This window comes from Prunus persica, chromosome G6, assembly GCF_000346465.2.
Source record: "Prunus persica cultivar Lovell chromosome G6, Prunus_persica_NCBIv2, whole genome shotgun sequence".
NCBI classification, from domain to species: Eukaryota; Viridiplantae; Streptophyta; class Magnoliopsida; order Rosales; family Rosaceae; genus Prunus; species Prunus persica.
In genome coordinates this window covers 11,319,768-11,342,975 of record NC_034014.1, presented here as the reverse complement: position 1 = coordinate 11,342,975, position 23,208 = coordinate 11,319,768, and the positions used below count along the sequence as shown (strand labels likewise).

Sequence of the window (23,208 nt, the reverse complement as noted above, 5' to 3'; positions counted from 1 at the left end):
AGACACTCTCCCTTTATTTTTATTTTTTGCCGAAGTTTAATAAATTAGACCCAAATTCAAGCCCATGTACTTCAACTTGGGCCCAAACATCCAAATTCCTTCACACCATTGAATTGTTTGTTTTTCTTTTTCCTTTCGTAAAATTAAGATAATTTTTTTATATAAAAAAAATTGAGAGATTGCTTGGTTATAAACATTGGACTTTGCAGTCACAATATAATTGGTTAGACATGTCCTGATATTTGTATAACACAAAAAAATAAATATATAAAATCGGTAAAATACCGATAATAAATAAACTATTCTTTGATAAGCAAATAATAAAAAGAAAAAAGAAAAACGAGGGTAAGTGCTTCCCTCCATATCTATATCCGAACCAAATTCCCTCCTTCTTTCCTTTCCCTCGTTTTCTGCTCTCTCTCTCTCTCTATCTCTCTCTCTCTCCCGCTTTTTTATTTTTCCCAAACACCAGATCTCACATTCTCACCCACTCCCCCAACCTTCGCCTCCAAACTTTCCCTCCATTTTCTCCCCCCACTTTTTCTTTTCGTTTTTTTATTTTTTTCAATTCCCCTCCAATTTCTCTCGATCTCTTTCTTTCTCCTTCCCTCCACCAAACCCACCAAAAACAAAACCCGCCCAACCCACAATCCGGTTCGGGTCGCTGGATGTCGGGCTCCCGGGCTCATGACCCGCCGGCTCAACCGCCCCAGCCGATCATGCAGCAGGCCCTCAAGCGGCAGCTCGCCTTCTCCTCCATGAAACCGCCGTTTTCAGCTACAGCAGACTACCACGGCTTCGTTCCCGACCCCCGCCAACTCACTGATTCAGAAGCTTATGGCATATACGTCAAGCCCTCTGTGAGTTTTTGTCTCGTTAATCTTGGTTTTTCTTTTTACTGTTATTTGTTTATGTATTTATGTGTTTATTTTTTATGGACTATTTTGTTGGAGATCTGCTTGATTAGTGAGTGTAATTACTCATTTGGGTTTTAGTTTACTGAAATTAGTTATTGGAATTAGTACTAAAGGTTAGGATTTGTGGAAATTGTTTGGTTTTTTTTGTTAATAATTGTGATTTTAGGTGAAATTGAAGATTGTATTAGTGTGTAATTACAGTTGTTCCTAATATCAGTTTTGACATGATCGATGAAGTATGTGGTATGGAAATTCTATTGGTGTGATTACAGTTGGGGAAGAATAAGATCTAAACTATGGTAGTCTTCACTCCCAATCAACAAGGGCAGATCTTATTGGTAAAAGAGGAAAAGAATGAAAAGGAACATTAGGTTTTTGGTAATTAGGTGCAAATAATGATTCGTCTCAATGGTGCTGTTTACATTTGCGCCTATAGTATTTTATTACAATCTAGAAATTAAAATCCTTTATGCCTGGACCCCTTACATTCACTAGTGGACTTGTGTTTGCATGGCAAGTGCATTGATTTACACTCTGGCATGTTTTGTACTTTGCTTGCCTTACGAGTAGTATTTTGGTGAGTTGAATGTATAGAAACTAATTGAGCTAGGTTTTTGTTTCCCAAGTTGGCTGTTTCATTGGGCCAGTATCATTAAAGCTTCTGAATCCACAATGCAATATGTATGATTTATAGAGTTGCTATTACTGTTCTATGTTACATATACTTGCTGGCGTGATCTTTCAGTGGCAGTACTACCTTTTGAGAAAGTTGAAATGATTGTCTAGCATCTATTCGTAATCTAATTTTGGAGTGGTTCTGTGGGAGGTGCTTTTGCTCAGTAGCTCTTTTGTTAGAAGAAACCCAAGTGCTTCTCCTTACATATTCACTTGGAAGCGCTTCTTGAGTAAACAGCTATCGAGGATTTCTCTAGGAATCACTACTCCTATAACCCCATAAATCATTTGTTCTTTATTTCGGTCAAACACTTAAAGCAGACACTGCCAAAAGCAATTCCAAGCACACCCAATGCATTTTTAAATACACAACCAAAAGTTAGAAAAATTAAAGAAGCTGTCTGTGTCTCACTGGATTTGTTGGATTTGGTATTTGTTAGACCAATCTCTCCACACTATCTTGAACTAGGTTACAATCACTGTAGATGACTGAATAATTTAGTACATATCAGCCTCTGGATTCCTGTATGGTTTGAAGTGCTCAATGGGGTTGGTAGTAAATACCAGTCTTGACCTGCTAATGAGGGATGCTAGAGGTTAGCTGACCACAGATCGATCATAGCAGTATACACGATTTTGTGCTTCATAAAGAGCTTTTGCAAGTATGTTCTCGTAATATTTTGTCTGTGACATGCCTGATTATATCTAAGTGAGGCTACAAAAGATTGGAAATAGCAGCATAAGTATCTACGCGCTTACATGATGAAGCTTTCCTTGTCTGAGGGAAAGTCAGACTTGAGACTATTTTGAAAAACAAAAGAACAAGAAGAAGAGTAACTTTTAATATTCTCTTTTCCTCTTGATGTATCCTTTCTTCCCAATAATTATTCATAGAAATCTAATGTATTTCCAACAAAGATATACATCCCTTAAAGTGTGGTTCTTTTTACAACAGAAGATAATAGACTATTTGGAATGGGAACAGTGCTGTCATTATTTAATCTGTTATCTTCTATTCTAGTTCTTGTCTTTTGGCATCGGGTCCCCTTTAAGGGTTTTAAGTTACTTCTTCACGTGAAGGGCCTGCCTCTCACTTCTTCTTAGGGCATGCTTCTTGAGGACGCTGATACAGTTGCACCCTAGTTGCGGAACTGGCTGGCTGTCCCAAGATTCTTTCGCTTTTCCTTCTTATGATTACCCCCCATGTTTACTGTATTTGAGTGTGAATACATATTAAATTATTCCAAAAATAAAGTTTGAATGTTGCTTGATATGCGGTGTTTATCCTATTTAATAATCATGTATTCTAAAGGAGTTCATGATGCCTTCTTGGCTGACTTACCGTCTGGGAGTTGGCATGTAAATGCTGGAGGTTGTACTGTTTAGACTCTTGTGTATTATGAATCTTCATGTATCATATACAAGGTTTTTAGTACACACTTTTGAATAATCTGGTATTTATAGAGGAAGTTTATAAAAGGTAAATTATCTAAGATGGTTTAGGAAATAAGAAAAGGAAAAACATTTGGTTTTACCTTAATAGTAATGATGCTTATTTCTCTGATGTGGCTTTGCAGATGTTAGAATGCACTAGAGATTAGCATGTATTTGTAGAATTATGGATTTATGAATCGTTCCATTTATAAGTTGGGAAGCTTCCAGTTTTCTTTGTAGAGCATAGTCCGCTTGAAACGTAGATTGGTTTGTATGATGTGCTAACATCTTTCCAGCTAATGTACCTGTATGCTTAATTATAATAATCATTCTCTTCATAGTCATTATATATTTTCAATTGATCAATTATTTTCATTTTATAATTACTTATATGATATGGTTTGTTCACTTGATGCTAATTTTTTGAATAAACTGAATGGTGGATTAGCAGCAAAAACGGAAGAGTGATGCGGCAGATTACGAAGCTGAGTCTAGTGATAGGACAGCTGCTCCTGGATATACTGAAGTAGTTACCAGCCCCCTCCAGACTCCTGTGTCAAGCAAGGTGGGAAAGGCAAACAAAACATCAAGGCTGACAAAGTGCAGCAGATCTGGACCCCAGACTCCGGCTTCCAATGTGGGTGAGTGTTACTTAAATCTGTCAAGTGTGCTACCATACTTGTAGTTCTATTATACATGCAAGGTAAGGTTTAATTGAGATTTGAAGAATAAATTAGTTGTGTTCCGAAAAGAATGAATTAGCTGATGCTATGAGAATTTATGGGATGTGTTTGCTTGCTTACTCCCATCTAATCTGTATAATTGACAGGTTCTCCTTCTGGGGCTAATCTTACTCCGGCCGGACCTTGTCGTTTTGACAGCTCCCTAGGTAACAGAACGATTTCCTATGTTTTTTGATAACTGATTTTATCATTTAGTTATTTAGGTTCTTCATGAGAAAGGCAAGTTAATTTTTTCATTTGTTCTGCAAATATTACGGCAATGTCCTATTATTGCCATTCAGGTCTCTTAACAAAAAAGTTTATCAATCTGATCAAACATGCGGAAGATGGTATTCTGGATCTCAATAATGCTGCTGATACTTTAGAGGTGACTACTTTCCTATCTGTTGTAGTGTATTCTATGTCAAGGATCTGTAAATTATAAGTATTCTTTATATGTAGGTGCAAAAGAGGCGGATATATGATATAACAAATGTTCTTGAAGGAATTGGTCTCATAGAAAAGAAGCTCAAAAATAGAATTCAGTGGAAGTAAGGGATTAGTTGTATTTGTTTCCTGAAATTTTAACAGCTATTTTTCCACTTTATTAAGTTGTAAATATTCAATTATCCACTGTACATTAGAAGTTACTCAAAATTGAGTGATTGGTTGATTAGGGGACTTGATGTCTCGAGGACAGGAGACGTGGACGAAAATTATCCTAGTTTACAGGTACGGAAAAAAGTGAACTTGTTGCTTGGCATGCTCGTGCTTGGATAGCTTAGTCTTGGCTCAGTTTTTGAGACTGTATGTTTGTTTGCTTAAAAGTACCAATGCTGTTGGTGTTTGTGCTATTATGTGCTGTTATTTGTTGTTTTTCTGTTCTCTCTTCTTTTTGGACGTGCCAGTCCCCAACCTAACTATCTTTGTTGATTCCAAACCTAGACTGAAAGTGTTAGCTGATTAAAAAGGCTGCATTTACTTGCAAGGAAGTAAATAACCATATAAATCTGAAGTCAACATCCCTTTTACTGACTGGTTGGGTTTTCTGTGCAAATTGCTTTCCATATTTGAACTTCAGCATGATATCGTTACTTGTCATGTTACCTAAGTCTACATGTTTTTTCCAGTTCCAATGCATTCAAATATGAATAACTGGCATGACAAAGCAGGATTTTATGTTCTTGACTCGAATAGTTAAGCTTGTTAGATTTCAGTCTGCATGTTTTGTCCAGTACCATTTTTCAGCGTAATGCATTCAGATATGGTGATTGGCATGACAAAGCAAGATTTGCGTTGTTGATTAGATTACTTTGACAAGACTTGTTTTTGGTTGATCATGCTAGATTTCAGTCCACATTTGTCCAGTTCCAAGTTTGTGTGATGCATTTGAATTTCAATGACTGTCATGAAAAAAGCAGGATTTGAATTTCAATTCCAAGGCCTTTGTTTGGTTGAGCTTCCTAAGATTAGTGTCATGTTTGATTAAGACTAGAGACAATGGATCGTACATAAAATATGTCAACTATTCATTGCACGTCGTAGCAAAAATAATGTTTGCCAATTCTGAAGTACAGATATGACCTCATTCACAATTTCCTTTTTATCCCAGGCACAAGTTGAAAACCTATCTGATGAGGAGCGCAGATTGGATCAGCAAATAAGGTTAATCCTTGGCTGATGCTGCTTTTTCATTCTTTCCTATTGTTATTTGTTGTTTTGTGCTGAAGCTATTAAATTGTCCAGAGAAATGCAGGAAAGGTTGAGGGACCTGAGTGAAGATGAAAGCAATAAGAAGTAAAGTTTTATCCTTTAATGTTCAGTATTCAATTACATTCCATGGAAGGTCATCACTGGCTAGTTTTTAACATTCTATTTTTAGCTTACCCTGTTGCAATTTATGCAAACACTTATCTCTACTTTTCCTTTTTACTTTGGTAGATGGCTTTTTGTCACTGAAGAAGACATCAAGGGCTTACCTTGCTTACAGGTAAAGTTTTGGTGTTTGCTATTCTCATCAATGCAATTATCATTCTTCCCCCACTCTGTATTTTCTAACAAAATGTTCTCCTCTATGTTGTTAAACTGAACGTACGATTTATTGCTTCTATCAGAATGAAACCTTAATAGCAATTAAAGCTCCACATGGCACCACTCTTGAAGTCCCAGATCCTGATGAGGTAGTTCAGTACAAAACATTACTTATTAAAACTTTTCTATAGCCTTGTACATTCTTAATATTCAATCAAACTTTTCTATTATGTAATAGGCTGTTGACTATCCCCAAAGGAGATACAGGATGGTCCTGAGAAGCACGATGGGTCCAATAGATGTTTACCTTGTCAGGTACTGTTGTTTCATGGTACATTATCGTTACTTTAAGAGCAACAGTGAATGGTTTCTCCTGCTTGCATAGTCGAGAATTACAATGAACTTTAGTAATCTCCCTCTCTCTCTCTCTCTCTCTCTCTCATGCTAGTCAATTTGAGGAGAAGTTCGAGGAGATTAATGGTGTTGAAGTACCTACAGACATCCCCTCAAGTTCAGGGGTTAATGAAAACCCAGCTACAACAATGGTCACAGAGAATAGAGGGAAGGATGTTGAAATTCAGGGACCAGATGATCATAGAATGTGCGCTGATCCCACTGCTTCCCAGGACATCATGAGTGGGATGATGAAGATTGTTCCCTCAGATGTTGATGTAAGTTTGGCTTCTAAGTTGATTTTACCATTGCCTATTTGAAAGATTCAATATGCTAAAAAAAATGTATTCTTCATTGGTTGCCTTTAGTGGGGCTGGGAAGAATACTTCTGCACAAGTATCATATTATGCTCTTGAGATGTCCGTAGAAAATTATCCTGAAAACTAGTATTTAATGAATTAACAAAATTTTAATGGGAGTTTCCCTTTCCATTAGATTCTTCTGCTAATCCTATTATAATTGCAAAACATCTTCTAGAATTCTAGTTATTTAGCCAAATAGGTATCTTTTCGTACCTTGTTAAATAACCCTTTAAACATTATGGCAAAAAAATCATTTACAAAAAAAATAAAAAATAAAAAAAGAAACAAGTGTGACATGTTAAATTGTCTTTTGTTGTACTGAGGAAAGAATAACTTTGACTTACAGTGTGAGCATTTTCTGTTACCTTTTTTCAGAGTGATGCAGATTACTGGCTTTTATCAGATGCTGATATTAGTATCACAGACATGTGGAGAACAGAACGTATCCTTGTCCTGAAAGATGTTGTCTTTCTTTCCATTTATTATTTATTCTTTGGGGTCAATATTTCAGTGGTCAAAATATGTCTACTGAATTTCTTAACTATAAAAAATAGCTGGGGTTGTATGGAATGAGTTGGGTGCAATTGATGAAGATTATATGGTTAATGTCAGCACACCACGGCCGCAAACTCCACCATCCAGTTCAACTCAAGTACCAGCTACTGCCAACCGTACGAAGACTTGAAACCTAAAAATGATTCTTACTGAATCTAATTGCAGAAGTGCACTCTTTTTTTCTGAGAACCTATGATGTCCAACCATCTCATGTATTTGTTTCACCAGCGGAGGTTGGGTTGAAGGTTCCGGTAAGTGTTCCCGGAAGATCCATCAGAGGAACAAAAGAACAGTGGAACCAAAGATGGAGGTAGCTGCATTGTTGTACATTAATGTAATATACATATCCATGAGACAGTGGCAAATAATTAAGAGGATACAATTGTTAGTACATCATGTATATTGTTAGAATTAGCAGGCTTTTCTTGTATTAACCAGAGTGAAGTAGACTGGCTAGTAATAAGTCTGGATAAGGTTGGATAGGGAGAAGGTTGGGTAGTTTCAGGACCCCAAAAAAGGAAAGGATTTATGTTCTGATGCCTCGTTTTGTTTTGAATTATACTGATGAGCTATTTTCTGAACTAGAATTACCACATTTTGTGATGCCCAATTACTCGCGAAGGGTTGGGTCTTGCCATTGATCATCAATTTATAATTTGAATTTACTCAATTCTTGTTCATGTGATTTCAAGATGCCCCTAGTCCAGGCAGGCATTTTGCATGATTACCATCTCAATCACCTAAACTGAAGTTGCATTGTAGAAACTCCGAGTTCAAACACTTAGATATTAGACTTCGCAATATTGTACACGACGCGTTAACATGAGTCGAATTTCCATTGTATAAACTCCAAGAGACTTGGGAGAGTATATAATATATAACCATTGATTGGCAGATGGGTAAAAAGATGACTGAAATTATACAGCTGATTTTACAAACAAGGGAATAAACCATAACTTTACGAGCAAAACTCCTGTTTATGGATTAAGTAACCGAAGAAGTTACTTCTCCTTTTCGACTTTCTTTCCAATCCATCTGGCTACAATGGATTAAGTAATAGTTATACTCATGTAAATGAGTGAGGATGCACTATGGAAATAGTGCATTATTTTAGTGCAATCGAACACCCACACACAGAAATGTATTAAAAATAGTTGGTTGGATTTAGTATTTAAATTATGTAATTAGAGGTCGACGGCAAGCCCTATGGGAAGAAAAGCAATTATATTTATAAGCACGTTTAAAAGCATGTCAAGGAAAGACTTTGGAGTCTCTATATCAACTTCTAGCCAGCTTCTTGCTTCACCAGTCAAAGAAACATGAGCTTTACCCAAAAACACAAAAACAGAAAAAGGGTAGAAACGTGGGCTTGAACCAACATGCCCAGCCTCGCTTCCTTACTCTGAACAATAACACATTCAACTCTCTTTCCCTTTTACTATTATTAGAATTTCAATATCCAACTCAAAATCAATTGATAATCGATAAAGAGGTCCAAAATTATGTAAACTATTAACGCAATGTTTGTACTTCCTATGTGAGATAATAGTCCCAATACGTCCTCTCATGTGTGACGTAACTTAGCTCAAACACGTTTACAACACAATGAGTAGGTGATATAGGAGCATGTGAGCCGTTGATTATGTGCAATTGCTTCAATTTTTTTTAATTAAATTGTTAATAGTTAACTCCTAATTTTTTTTTAGCGTCAATTTTTCTTGAGAATAAAAGTAATATAAAGTGATAACACGTTGATTTTTTTAAATCAGTTTTTATTCTTCTTTTGTACTTGTGCTGATTGGCCCACCAAGCTAAGGTTAGGGGCAGATTGGTATATACGTAATTCTTAGAAAAATTGCTAAACCCTAAATGATTTTTTATTTATTTATAAAAATATATAAATAAATTTTATGTGAAACGTAACTACAAATTAAAGGGAAAGGAGAATTCCCTTGGGGAACCTTGAATTTAATATTCATTTCTAAATAAGTTTCCTTCTTGCTGGATTAGTTTTTTTGGCGTCAATTTCCTTAGAACATAAGGAGTGAAATTTCCTTTAGAGCATAGGGAGTGACCGCAATTTTCTTAAGGTATAGTGAGTAGGTGATATAGTGATATAGGAGTATGTGAGCCGTTGATTATGTGCAATTGCTTCTATTTTTTCACCTCTCTTTTGTGGGAGGGAGCTTTCCACATCTCCGTTATTGTAATGGCTCTTTGTGGCTTGTGATTTTTTTAAGTGACTTATAAATGCAATTCCAGAATTTCTCAATAAAAAAAAAGGTTGCGATTTATTTTATTTGAGTAAAATAGCGGTGCGAAACTGACAAGTGCTTATTTTAGTGATAATTTTGTTGTTAATATTGGATGGAGAGTCCAAGTTCCAAACCGCATTACATATTTAAAAATAATAATAATAATGGCGCGTACCACAATAATCAACCTAAGGCAAGGCTTGCATTAGAAAAGAATTGTAATATTATTTACCAAATTGTCTAATATAAAAATAATAAAAAAATTATCTACACCCTAAATATAAAAAATTAAACCACGGCCAATCCGAACAACTTTCCCGCGTGCTTCTCCACCTCATCATAATTAACAAAACACTTTTTCTTAATCTGCTGAAACGTATGCAACGTCAGCAAGCTATCTGAACCGGCCTGGTGGGACTTCCCGACCGCCCGGTTCACCTCCAAACGTTTCGCAACTTGCTCCAACCCTCCGTACAAGCCATCACAGAAGCGGATCATGTGCTTCACGTCGTAAACTCTATTTCCGAAAAAGACCCTCACAATTTTCAAAAACTCCTCCAAGTCTTTCAAGCCACTTGGCAATTGCTGGCCGGTCAAAATCTTGACTAGGTACCCGAAGTCGTACGCGCTATGGAACGTGACCCAGCTCACAGACTCGTTCAGGACGAGCCCCGATGACATCAGCAGCGCAGCGAACCGGGCCGAATCGATCCCCTCGGACCGGTTGCGGTCGAAGTCGATGCCCTGGCTGCGGAGGAGGGCGATGGAGTCGGGAGCGTGGGGGTCACGCGTGACGTCGAAGTCGCTGAAGTTGAACTCCCATATGAAGCTGGTGGAGGAGGAGCCGAGGTCGGGGAGGTTGCCGTGGGCGTCGGACAAGGTGAGGCCAACCTGGATGAGGTTGAGGGCGTCGACGTTGGATTTGAGAGTCTTGTAGTGATCGGAAGGCTGTAAATCGTGGCTATACGGCTGCCGGAATATGAGGCCCGGAAACTCCGTGTCCATGGAGATGTAAGTGTAGTCGTCGATGACGGCGCGTATCAATTCGAATTCGGATTCTAAATTATGGGCCCACACTTGCCGGATCTTGATGGGCTTCGGACATGAGCTCGAACTTTGATCCTCATTGACGTACATGTTTTAGTAGACTGAGTCTGAAACGACGGAGAAAAAATCTTACAGGTATTGGATGAGTGAAGAGTGGCGTGGGGGTGTGTGGTTTATATATGGAGATAGGAGGAGGGTGAAAAGGGATGTTGCCTGGAAAAAGAGGGAAGTCAAATTACTTCTGCGTGTAGGAGAAGAGAGAGAGAGGGGGTTTTCTTTTATGAGTGTTGGATTAACGGAACAGAATTGCTCATATTGGCTGTTGGCTTTCCCTTTTTATTTTATTTTTCTTGTGTTTTTTTTTTCTCCCTCTCTGTCGCTTTCTTTCCAATTTCCAATTCTTATATTTTCTTTCCTAGTTTGGTTGTAAACAGGTGGGGCTAACTGGGATGCTGATTGGATTGGGATTATATTTAGTGTATGGATAGGAAAAAAATTTAATTGTAATGGGATAACATTATTTTACTATTGGAGATTAATAATATAATAATATGTTAAAAAGTTATATTTATGTTATCCATAAGGAATTATAAAAAGTACATCCTCCAAATTTCTCTGATAGGCAGGAGTATTATTGGTTAGGTGATGTTGGCGTTCGGTGGGAGCAAAGAAAAATACTGCCCACCACGTCGATCTCCTTTTATTTATTTATTTTACCGTGTTTTAAATTGTTTGTTTTGGGGATAGAGACTTTAATTTAATATTTTGTCCTTATTTATATCACTCAATATGTGAATGTGGTCAAAGTCAAGATGGGTTGCCAAAAAGTGGCAGTACATTTTAGTCTTCAATTTCAAGTTTAAAGTCTTCATTGCTGATAGAAAATCAACTTGGGCTGTGGGTTTGATTGCTCCGACGAATCATGCAAATTCTTTGTGCGTTGCAAATAGTATAGCTTTTCTTTCTCTGAAACTTAATCCCGGAATAAATGCATCAGATATAGGCTTGTGTTCGAGAACATCAAATCAGCTAAGCCTACTCTTCATCTTTTTTTTCTGCCACAATGCAACAGAGGATCCCATGTTGGTAAAAAAACTTACCTACAACGGAGATAACATTGTTTTGTTATTCCCGACCAATAACATAATGATACATGAAAAAGTTATTCTATGTGTCATTACGTTATTGATCGGAGATAGCAAAAAGTGTTATCCCCGTTACATGAGAGTTTCTCTCCTCAAATTGGGCAAGTTTCATATATGGATGCATAACAATTCCTATAAGCTATTTTCATCTGTTACTCTACGCTCATGTATGACCGCCCACACTGTCACGTAATAATTTGTTTATGTATTATAGGGTGAATCCAAAATTAGTCCGCTTAATTAATTTTTTAATTTTTATTATGGAGTGTTTCCAATGAATTAACTTGATATGAATTGTTAGCGTTCTACAGTAAATATGAAATAAATATTTAATTATATACTCATTCTTAGCACTAGTGATATAGATAAATCCTACATTATTTAATTTATATAAACAAACTCAAAAAAGACCCAAAAACCAACCGCTAACCCTGTTGAATTTAATTGGGAGATTCACTATTATACCATAAGGGCCCAAATTATATTTTAAAAAAAACCTATATAAAATGAACTTTAGAAACACACTTAAATCTGTACAACATAACAAAAAGGATTTAACTTCTTATAAATTATTGTTGAGGCCCAAAAAATCCACGATTTGACTCAAATGAATCTGGGCAGAGGATATGCAAGTTGGCAGAAGTGATAAGCAGATTCAACATAACAAAAAGGATTTTAACTTCCCTCTTATGGCAGACTGTTCTAACACTTGATAGAGCCTCTATCAAGCTGCCGGAAAAACACTCAAGCCACCCATTCCTCTCTCTTTCTATCATTCTCAGCCAAACCTTCCTGCAGACCCTTCTCTTACCTTAACACCCTTTTTTCCCCCAAGAACGCATAACTTTCTCTTCAGTGCTAAACTCATGTCAATTTTGCTTCCATGCCACAAGCCTCTCATGCCAAGCTAGAAAATCTATCTATAAGCTATTGTTATTTTTGTTGGTGAAGGTAACCAAAGTGTTTCCTAAAACATCTATGTTCTTTCGAAGCATTTTTGGGGTTTGATCTTCGAACTCAGACACAGGGGATAATTTCATCAATCTACTCTTTACGGCAGCCCAGTCCATTTATAGTTGCCAGAAGAAAAAAGCCCTTACAATTATAAAACTGCCATCAATTTCTTAAAACAAGCCCAACCCCAAAACCTCATAAATAAAATAAATAAAAAAACCAAGACACTCAATAGGGCATCAAAGTAATCAAAAAAAATTTGAAACACGAGGGCGATAGTGTTTTATTAATGAGAAAAAAGGGTAATAAGTACAAAAATCGGGCACAAGCTCTAGAGGATTAGGTGAGTACTCTACACTAAACGAAGTGTAGTGGTTAGTAGCCTACCTCCTCAACCGCAAGCGGGAGGAGGAACCTTGCCTCCGATAGAGTCCCACCCCACACCCCCCCTCCCGGCGAGTCCCCCTAGGAGCATGGGCGTAAAAAACTACAAGTTACACTCCTCATACAGGACATCAACTAGAAGATCTGGCAGTTCTTCAAACCAAGTAGTCGTAGTTCCAAGATGGGAAGCATAACTTGCCAGACGATGAGCCGCTCCATTTGCAACTCGACGGATATGGGTAAAACCATCCCTAGTGATCTGGGTTAGCAGTGCCTTAGTGTCTTCCACCACTGGGCCCACATTGGACCAATCAACATAAGGACTTCAAATTGCTGACATGATCTGGAGAGAATCACTCTCAAAAATTACATTATTAAAATCCCCTTCCACCGCCAGAATTGCTCCTTCACGAGCTGCCATTGCTTCAACCTAAAGCTGAGAAGACATTGTCCACATGCAACGCTTTTCCCGCAACAAACTTTCCATTAGAATCGCGCACCACTATTCCCACACCTCCATATGTATTACCTGCTGTCCAAGAGCCATCCACATTAATTTTTAGACTTCCAATGCATGGTTTTGTCCAAGTCTGAGGCGCAAAACAGCCCCGGCCAAGAGCAGCCCCCTGCGGCCGAGCACGAACAAAATCATGTAGACGAACAGCAGCACTAGAGCTTGTGAATTCTGGTTTGCGCGTTTGGTTATTCCATAGTTTGCATTTCGAGCCTCCCAGATTGCCCAACCAGTAACAAAAAAGAGGTCCAAATCAGTATAGGATAAATGGTCAATACGTGAGAGGACCCAATCATGCACATGGTGGCATTGTCGAGAGATACCACCGCTGCCAATTAAAGCACAGGCCTAGACCCTCTTGCAAATGGGCAATGCCATAACACATGCAAAGTAGACTCCATTTCAACCCCACATAAGTCACAGCATGTATCCAAATGTATCTTTCGTTTCCACAAGTTGTCCTTGGTTGGTAGGATGCCAGTGCACGCTCTCCACCAAAACAATTTGATTTTGCCTGGAATCTTTGCCTTCCGAAGAGCAGTCCACCCTTTCAAAGTAATCAAAATTAAATTCAATAGGTCAGCTGTCATTTTTTGGGAGTTTTTTGAGTTTGTTTATAGAAATTAAATAATGTAGGGTTTATGTATATCATTAGTGCTAAGAATGGGTATATGACTAAATATATCAATTTAATTTTGATTATTAAATTCTTTTGATGCCTTGTTGAGTGTTTTGGGGTTTTTTTTATGAGGTTTTGTGGTTGGGCTTGTTTTAAGAAATTGATGGTAGTTTTGTAATTTATAGGAACTTCAAACCCTCTTTGTTATGTTGTAAATGGGCTTTGGGTGTGTTTGTAAAGTTCATTTTATATAGGATTTTTTTTAAAAATTTATTAATCATTTTTAACTCTATATTAGGCATAATAGTGAATCCCACGATGAACAGCATGTCATCATTAACATTAATGAATATTTTAATGATCCTTATTATACATTAAGAAAGAAGTATTGATAGTGAAGTTGCTTAAAATCATCTATATATAAAGCAAAAGATAGGAAATGGTAAAATATTCAAAATACCTAAAAATACTATTAGTTAGGCCCCGTTTGGGATTGCTTTTTTTGGCCAAAAACTTACTTCACTTTAAAGTCAAGCAGTTTAAGGTGTTTGGTAAAAATAAAATATCCCGATTATTTTTAAAGTAGTAGCCTTTTGACAGCAGCTTTTAAAAGCAGGTTCTGGGTTGCTTTTCAAAGCTGCTTTCAAAAGAAGCAGAGATGAACCTTTAATGAATTTTTTTAATTCCCAAAATACCATCATTCATTTTAAAAAATGACACCACCTCTACTTCCACATCCAACTCCACCACTTGCAGCACCACATTCACAACCTCCACAACCACCGCCATCGCCGCCACCACCGCCACCACCACCACCACATCCTTCTCCTCCTCATCCTCCACCACCACCACCTCCACCACCACCTCCATCATCACCTCCTCCACCTCCACCTCCACCTCCACCACCTCCATCACCACCTCCTCCACCTCCACCACCACCACCACGACCACCTCCTCCTTTAAAACCAGCACCTCCACAACCAACACCACAACCACCATCATGCTGCCACTACCACCTCCACAACCACCATTCCCACCACCACCACAACCACAACCACCATTCCCACCACCACCACTACCACAACCACCAACTCCACCTTCATCACCACCACCACCACCTTCATTCCATCACTACCACTACCATCACATGATTAGTACATAACATTTTTAACATCATGTCTATGTTAGTCATTATTCACAGTTACAATAATTTTATATTAAAATTTACCAAACGGTTTTTACACTGCTTTTTGTACTAACAACACTTTAAAAATATTGTTTACCAAACATGAAACTGCTTTAATTTACAGCTAATTATTTTCAAAGTACAGAATAAACAACTTTTTTAAAAAATGACAACAATCCCAAACTGGACCTTAATGCAAACTAAGGTAATATAAAGTAATATAAAGTGATCACACGTTGATTTTTTAAAATGAGTTTTTATTCTTCTTTTGTACTTGTACTGATTGGCCCACCAAGCTAAGGTTAGCGGCCGATTGATATACGTAACTGTTAGAAAAAATTTATGTGAACCTTGGATTTAATATTCCTTGGGAAACCTTGAATTTAATATTCAATTTCCCTAGAACATAAGGAATGACCAAATTCCTTAGAGCATAGGGAGTGACCGCAATTTTCTTGTTCTCTATAAATAGAGATATTCGCATGCTATTGATGAAAGCATGCGGAAATTTGCAAAACATTGTCAGGTTTTAGATTTTCCAGGCGAGTAAACCCAGCTATGGCTTCCTTCAAGGACGCAGACCCAACCCTAGGGTTCTTAACCCGAAAGGATGCTGACGTCATGCTACCACGACCCACTCGGGTTAAGAACAAAACTCCAGCCCCTGTTCAAATTACCGCAGAGCAAATCCTCCGTGAGGCACGTGAGCGCCAGGAGGCTGAAATCCGACCTCCCAAGCAGAAGATCACTGATCCCACCGAGCTCGCAGATTACCGCCTCCGAAAGCGCAAGGAATTCGAAGACCAAATCCGGAGCGTGAGGGGGAATGTCAGAAACTGGGTCAAGTATGCGCAGTGGGAGGAGTCCCATAAGGACTTCGAACGTGCTCGCTCTGTTTGGGAGCATGCCCTTGAGGTCGATCACCGGAACCCTACCCTGTGGCGCAACTATGCTGAGGCGGAGATGAAGAACAAGTTCATCAACCATGCAAGGAACGTGTGGGACCGTGCCGTCACGCTCTTGCCTAGAGTTGATTAGATTTGGTACAAGTATATTCACATGGAAGAGATTATAGGGAATGGGGCTGGTGCTCGGCAGATATACGAGAGGTGGATGAATTGGATGCCGGACCAGCAAGGCTGGCTCTCCTTCATCAAGTTTGAGCTTCGCTATAATGAGGTCGAGCGTGCTAGAGCGATTTTCGAGCGTTTCGTGCAATGTCATCCGAAAGTTGGTGCTTGGATTCGGTATGCCAAGTTTGAGATGAAGAATGGTGAGGTTGCGAGGGCAAGAAATGTATATGAGAGAGCAGTGGAGATCATGGGCGATGATGAGGAGGCCGAGCAGTTATTTGTGGCCTTCGCTGAATTTGAGGAGCGGTGCAAAGAAACTGATAGAGCAAGGCGTGTTTATAAATTTGCACTTGATCATATACCCAAACAAAGGGTTGAGGATTTGTATAAAAAGTTTGTGGGTTTGGAGAAGCAATAAGGAGATAGACAAGGCATTGAGGATGCGATTGTGGGAAAGAGGAGATTTCAATATCAAGACGAGGTTAGGAAGAATCCTCTTAATTACGATTTCTGGTTTGATTATATAAGGCTAGAAGAGAGTGCAGGAAATAAGGACAGAATTAGAGAGGTCTATGAGAGAGCTATTGCTAATGTTCCTCCTGTGCCGGAGAAGCGGTATTGGCAGCCCTACATTTACTTGTGGATCAATTATGCACTATATGAGGAGCTTGATGCTGGAGACATGGAACGTGCACGAAATGTATATAGGGAATGCCTTCAAGTGATTCCTCACAAGAAGTTTTCATTTGCAAAAATATGGCTTCTCGCTGCCGGGTTTGAGATACGACAGCTGAATCTCGAGGGTGCACGCAAGATCCTTGGTACTGCAATAGGCAAGTCACCTAAAGATAAGATATTTAAGAAGTATATTGAGATTGAGCTGAACCTTGGGAATTTCGATCGATGTCGGAAATTGTATGAAAAGTATCTGCATTGGTCCCCAGAAAATTGCTATGCGTGGACCAAGTATGCAGAGTTAGAGAAATCTTTGTGTGAGACAGAACGGACTAGGGCGGTTTTTGAACTTGCCATCGCCCAACCAGCACTTGACATGCCTGAATTGTTGTGGACGGCATACATTGACTTTGAACTATCAGAGGGTGAATTTGAGAGAACTAGAGAACTTTACGAGAGACTCCTAGACCGAACAAAACACCTAAAGGTGTGGATCAGTTATGCGAAATTTGAGGCATCTGCTATAGTGGAAGCAATGTGTTCAGAAGACCAGGATCAGGATTATCTTCGCGAACAAACGAAGCAATGTGTTCAGCGTGTTCGAAGAATATTTGAGAAAGCTTTTAACTATTTTAGAACTTCAGCACCTGAATTGAAGGAAGAACGATGTATCTTGCTTGAAGAAATGTTGAATGTGGAGGCTAGCTGCGGAGGCCAATAGTAACCGAAGATGGCCCTGCTGGATATGAGGAATACATTGATTACAGCTTTCCATAAGAAGCACATACCCAAAACCTTAAGATATTGGAAGCTGTCTACATGTGGAAAAAGCGAAAGGTTTCTTCCGACGATGATTAGGAACTTTTTGCTCTTTACTGTTTTATATTCTAAGATTCAGACACAAATTCCTTTTAATCATTGTCTTCCCCTTCCCCTGGTTAAGGAATGATCATTAGATGGAATCAATTTGAGAAATCAATGTAATGCTGTTTATCTTTTCTCCGTTTGTAATATTTGAAACTACAAAATCTGTTCTGCTATGCGGAAGATGGTATTCTGGATCTCAATAATGCTGCTGATACTTTAGAGGTGACTACTTTCCTTTCTGTTGTAATGTATTCTATGTCAAGGATCTGTAAATTATAAGTGTTCTTTTTGTGTAGGTGCAAAAGAGGCGGATATATGATATAACAAATGTTCTTGAAGGAATTGGTCTCATAGGAAAGAAGCTCAAAAATAGAATTCAGTGGAAGTAAGGGATTAGTTGTATTTGTTTCCTGAAATTTTAACAGCTATTTTTCCACTTTATTAAGTTGTATATATTCAATTATCCACTGTACATTAGAAGTTACTCAAAATTGAGTGATTGGTTGATCAGGGGACTTGATGTCTCGAGGACAGGGGACGTGGACTAAAATTATCCTAGTTTACAGGTACGGAAAAAAGTGAACTTGTTGCTTGGCATGCTCATGCTTGGATAGCTTAGTCTTGGCTCAGTTTTTGAGACTGTATGTTTGTTTGCTTAAAAGCACCAATGCTGTTGGTGTTTGTGCTATTATGTGCTGTTATTTGTTGTTTTTCTGTTCTCTCTTCTTTTTGGACGTGCCAATCCCCAACCTCGCTATCATTGTTGATTCCAAACCTAGACTGAAAGTGTTAGCTGATTAAAAAGGCTGCATTTACTTGCAAGGAAGTAAATAACCATATAAATCTGAAGTCAACATCCCTTTTACTGACTGGTTGGGTTTTCTGTGCTAATTGCTTTCCATATTTGAACTTCAGCATGATATCGTTACTGGTCATGTTACCTAAGTCTACATGTTTTGTCCAGTTTCAATGCATTCAAGTATGAATAACTGGCATGACAAAGCGGGGATTTTATGTTCTTAACTCGAATAGTTGAGCTTGCTAGATTTCAGTCCCCATGTTTTGTCCAGTACCATTTTTCAGCGTAATGCATTCAGATATGAATGATTGACATGACAAAGCAGGATTTGTGTTCTTGATTAGATTACTTTGACAAGACTTGTTTTTGGTTGATCATGCTAGATTTCAGTCCACATTTGTCCAGTTCCAAGTTTGTGTGATGCATTTGAATTTCAACGATTTGGTTGATCATGAAAAAAGCAGGATTTGTTTTCTTGGCTGGAAAGAGTTTCCAAGGCCTTTGTTTGGTTCCTAAGATTAGTGTCATGGTTGATTAAGACTAGAGACAATGGATCATACATAAAATCTGTCAACTATTCATTGCAGGTCGTAGCAAAAATAATGTTTGCCAATTCTGAAGTACAGATATGACCTCATTCACAATTTCCTTTTTATCCCAGGCACAAGTTGAAAACCTATCTGATGAGGAGCGCAGATTGGATCAGCAAATAAGGTTAATCCTTGGCTGATGCTACTTTTTCGTTCTTTGCTATTGTTATTTGTTGTTTTGTGCTAAAATTGTCTAGAGAAATGCAGGAAAGGTTGAGGGACCTGAACGAAGATGAAAGCAATAAGAAGTAAAGTTTTATCCTTCAATGTTCAGTATCAATTACATTCCATGGAAGGTCATCACTGGCTAGTTTTTAACATTCTATTTTTAGCTTACTCTGTTGCAATTTATGCAAACACTTATCTCAGTTTTCCTTTTTACTTTGGTAGATGGCTTTTTGTCACTGAAGAAGACATCAAGGGCTTACCTTCAGGGGTTAGATTTTAAGGCTTGAGAGCCAAGCCATAAGGCTTTTGTGCACAAGGATACCAAACAGCTCACGTATGCCTTTTTGTTGGGTTTGCAATGGCTGAAAGTTGAAATAATGCAAGAGGAAAGGTTATTTTGGTTGATGTTTTTGTTGGAGAAGTTGTGAAGTTTTCCTATGCACAATATCATTTTCTTAGTTCTTTCGCGTTAAGGAGTGGACCCCGCAAGTGACATACGGTCTCACAAAGATATTTTGGGTGCTGGTTTGGTTTGGAGAACGTCATTGTAAAAATTTGCCTTTTGGCACAATTATGGTCAGTTTTGGCTTCCCCTCATAATGTTCACTATGGAGTGTTTCACGTGAATTCAAGGTTTCAGACATGTTGCAAATGGTTATGGTGATGATTTGGACCAAGTTTGGGTTCCATATGGCCAACATTGTGTTTTAGGTGGATTGGAAGTTCGTATGAGCCAAAATACCAAAATTGTTACTGTTGCATTTTCTGGCTGTTCAACAGATTTTTTGTTGCTAAAACCCTTTTGCGAGAGTCGTTCGTCCAATTTTTTGTAGAGAAAAGGTTTTTCATGACGGTTTTCTGCAGAAAAACCGTCACTAAAGGTCATTGCTGCTGTTGCCTTCCTCACATGTTGTTGCTTCACACCTAGTTTGGGGGTGGTTTGCCTCAGACACTAGAACCACTGTTGGAAGAAACCTAATTGGAGATGCAGCTTGTGGAATTTTCCCTTTCCATTGGACGCTATTGCTAATCCTATTTTAATTGCAAAACATCTTCTAGAGTTCTAGTTATTTAGCCAAATAGGTATCTTTTCGTACCTTGTTAAATAACCCTTTAAACATTATAGCAAAAAAAATCATTTACAGAAAAAAAAAGAAAAAAAAAAGAAACAAGTGTGACATGTTAAATTGTCTTTTGTTGTACTGAGGAAAGAATAACTTTGACTTACAGTGTGAGCATTTTCTGTTACCTTTTTTCAGAGTGATGCAGATCACTGGCTTTTATCAGATGCTGATATTAGTATCACAGACGTGGAGAACAGAACGCATCCTTTTCCTGAAAGATGTTGTCTTTCTTTCCATTTATTATTTATTCCTTGGGGTCAATATTTCAGTGGTCAAAATATGTCTACTGAATTTCTTAACTATCAACTATAGCTGGGGTTGTATGGAATGAGTTGGGTGCAATTGATGAAGATTATATGGTTAATGTCAGCACACCACGGCCGCAAACTCCGCCATCCAGCTCAACTCAAGTACCAGCTACTGCCAACCGTACTAAGACTTGAAACCTAAAAATGATTCTTACTGAATCTAATTGCAGAAGTGCACTCTTTTTTTCTGAGAACCTATGATGTCCAACCATCTCATGTATTTGTTTCACCGGAAGAGATTGGGTTGAAGGTTCCGGTAAGTGTTCCCGGAGGATCCGTCTGAGGAACAAAAGAACAGTGGAACCAAAGATGGAGGTAGCTGCATTGTTGTACATTAATGTAATATACATATCCATGAGATGGTGGCAAATAATTAAGAGGATACAATTGTTAGTACATCATGTATATTGTTAGAATTAGCTGGCTTTTCTTGTATTAACCAGAGTGAAGTGGACTGGCTAGTAGTGAGTCTGGATAAGGTTGGATAGGGGAGAATGTTGGGTAGTTTCAGGACCCCAAAAAGGAAAGGATTTATGCTCTGATGCCTCGTTTTGTTTTGAATTAAACTGATGAGCTATTTTCTGAACTAGAATTACCACATTTTGTGATGCCTAATTACTCTGCAAAGGGTTGGGTCTTGCCATTGATCATCAATTTATAATTTCAATTTACTGAATTCTTGTTCATGTGATTTCAAGACGCCCCAAGTCCAGGCAGTCATTTTGCATGATTACCATCTCAATCACCTAAACTGAAGTTACATTGTAGAAACTCCGAGTTCAAACACTTAGATATAAGACTTCAAAATATTGTGCACGATCCGTTAACACGAGTGGAATTTCCATTGTATAAACTCCAAGAGACTTGGGAGAGTATATGATATATAACCATAGATTGGCAGATGAGAACAAAGATGACTAAGAAATTATACAGCTGATTTTACAAACAAGGGAATAAACCATAACTTTACGAGCAAAACTCCTGTTTATGGATTAAGTAACCGAAGAAGTTACTTCTCCTTTTCGACTTTCTTTCCAATCCATCTGGCTACAATGGGAGTGAGAGCCACTGTTGGAGGAAACCTAATTGGAGATGCAGCCTTGTGTGCAGCATATGCCAAAGCGAATGTCCCAACTTTCTCTCCGGTCTCACCCCCGGAGATTCCCACCTGAAAAAGAAAAGAAAAAACAGTAGGTACGATGAGAAGTCATTCTTCCACATATCTTACATGGTAAAAACAAGTCATATTTGCATTCGGTTCATATGAAGATTGCTTGCTTGTACCTTCTGCAGCAAAGCTTGGACATCAATCCCGGCGCTGACGAGTGCATAACATAACGAAAATGAGATTATGGAGAGAATGATAGAGGTGGCCAAGTATGCCCCTCCATACTTGGCTAGCAGTTGCTTGGCATCATCTCCCTTGGACTTATTTTCCACACCTCCCTTTCCTTCTTCTTTTGAGCTGAATATCTGCATTTTTCCATAACAAAACTTTGTGACTACATATAGATATAGCTTACTATTTACCACTTATTTACTCAAACTCTTACACTGCTTTCAGCTGTTAGCTCAAAAGGAACTAGACCTTTTTTCCCTTAATCAATTCATAATATTTTCTTTCACTTTTGAGTTCATACCTCTTTTTTTTTCTTTTTTCTTTTCCTGAATTGAATTTACTTGACATTTATCTTTCTAATAAGTATGAAAGAAACCAAATTGGCAGGAGTTTAACACAAGAACAAATAAAATAGAGAGAGAGAGAGAGAGAGAGAGAGAGAGAGAGAGAGATGGGTACCTTCCAGAGACCAGCTTCGAGGCCATACTTCTTAGTAATTTCTTCAGCTGAATCAGCAGAAGATGGGTTTTTGATTTCCTCCTCTGTTTTCTCTTTCAGGGCTCTGACTCTGAAACGTTTGGAGTAAGAGCTGGCCTTGGATGGCTGAATTGATGCACAGCAGCGATTTCTTGATTGTCCATTGTTGTTGAAGAAGGAAGCAGAGTTAAGACAGGGGACTAGCACAGCTGTTGCCATTGTTTTCCAACCAAAACTTTCTATCTAATTCTAATCAAACATGCTTTAATTTAATGGGTTGTGTTCTGAGAAGAAATGTCTTGGAATTTAATCCCTTTGAAATTGAATTGAACCACGCAAGAAGCAGAAGAAGATGCACAAGCAGCTTTACTACATGAGGCTATAAGACAATCCAAGTCGCTCTATATTTTTTTATCTCTTTACGATTTCATCAATGTACAATTTTTGCCCATTGTGTGTGTAGTGGGCTTGAGATTGTCGGTTTCCTTTTTATTTTTGCTGGAGATTGTCGGTTTGCTTGACAAACACAAACCATAAAAGAAATATATTGGGCCTCTTTTTCAAGAGCCCAAATGACCTCTCTCTCTCTCTCTCC

General features: G+C 38.2%; 3 protein-coding genes and 1 pseudogene across 4 annotated transcripts; 2 read left to right on the top strand and 2 right to left on the bottom strand.

The window, feature by feature from the left end:
- Nucleotides 165-7,755, top strand: LOC18772641 (transcription factor E2FB). 2 transcript variants are annotated; one of them, XM_007208217.2, is made up of 14 exons: nucleotides 165-860; nucleotides 3,478-3,667; nucleotides 3,856-3,915; nucleotides 4,051-4,136; nucleotides 4,211-4,299; nucleotides 4,426-4,480; nucleotides 5,361-5,413; nucleotides 5,495-5,545; nucleotides 5,690-5,738; nucleotides 5,863-5,928; nucleotides 6,018-6,094; nucleotides 6,228-6,450; nucleotides 6,910-6,976; nucleotides 7,089-7,755. In XM_007208217.2, the coding sequence occupies exons 1-14, from the start codon at nucleotides 669-671 to the stop codon at nucleotides 7,217-7,219; spliced, it is 1,389 nt and encodes a 462-aa protein (XP_007208279.2). In that variant the 5' UTR covers nucleotides 165-668; the 3' UTR covers nucleotides 7,220-7,755. The 2 variants fall into 2 exon arrangements, with proteins under 2 accessions (XP_007208279.2, XP_020422980.1); XM_020567391.1 differs by having other exon boundaries at nucleotides 3,475-3,667.
- On the bottom strand, nucleotides 8,009-23,053 carry LOC18774713. The gene is made up of 4 exons (XM_007206159.2): nucleotides 22,596-23,053; nucleotides 22,082-22,270; nucleotides 21,841-21,965; nucleotides 8,009-8,124 (listed from the first exon to the last, which is right to left on the bottom strand). The coding sequence occupies exons 1-4, from the start codon at nucleotides 22,830-22,832 to the stop codon at nucleotides 8,091-8,093; spliced, it is 585 nt and encodes a 194-aa protein (XP_007206221.1). The 5' UTR covers nucleotides 22,833-23,053; the 3' UTR covers nucleotides 8,009-8,090.
- LOC18773622 (probable CCR4-associated factor 1 homolog 11) lies at nucleotides 9,469-11,090 on the bottom strand. Its single transcript, XM_007205626.2, has one exon. The coding sequence runs from the start codon at nucleotides 10,479-10,481 to the stop codon at nucleotides 9,633-9,635; it is 849 nt and encodes a 282-aa protein (XP_007205688.1). The 5' UTR covers nucleotides 10,482-11,090; the 3' UTR covers nucleotides 9,469-9,632.
- LOC109949988 lies at nucleotides 15,589-21,755 on the top strand (annotated as a pseudogene).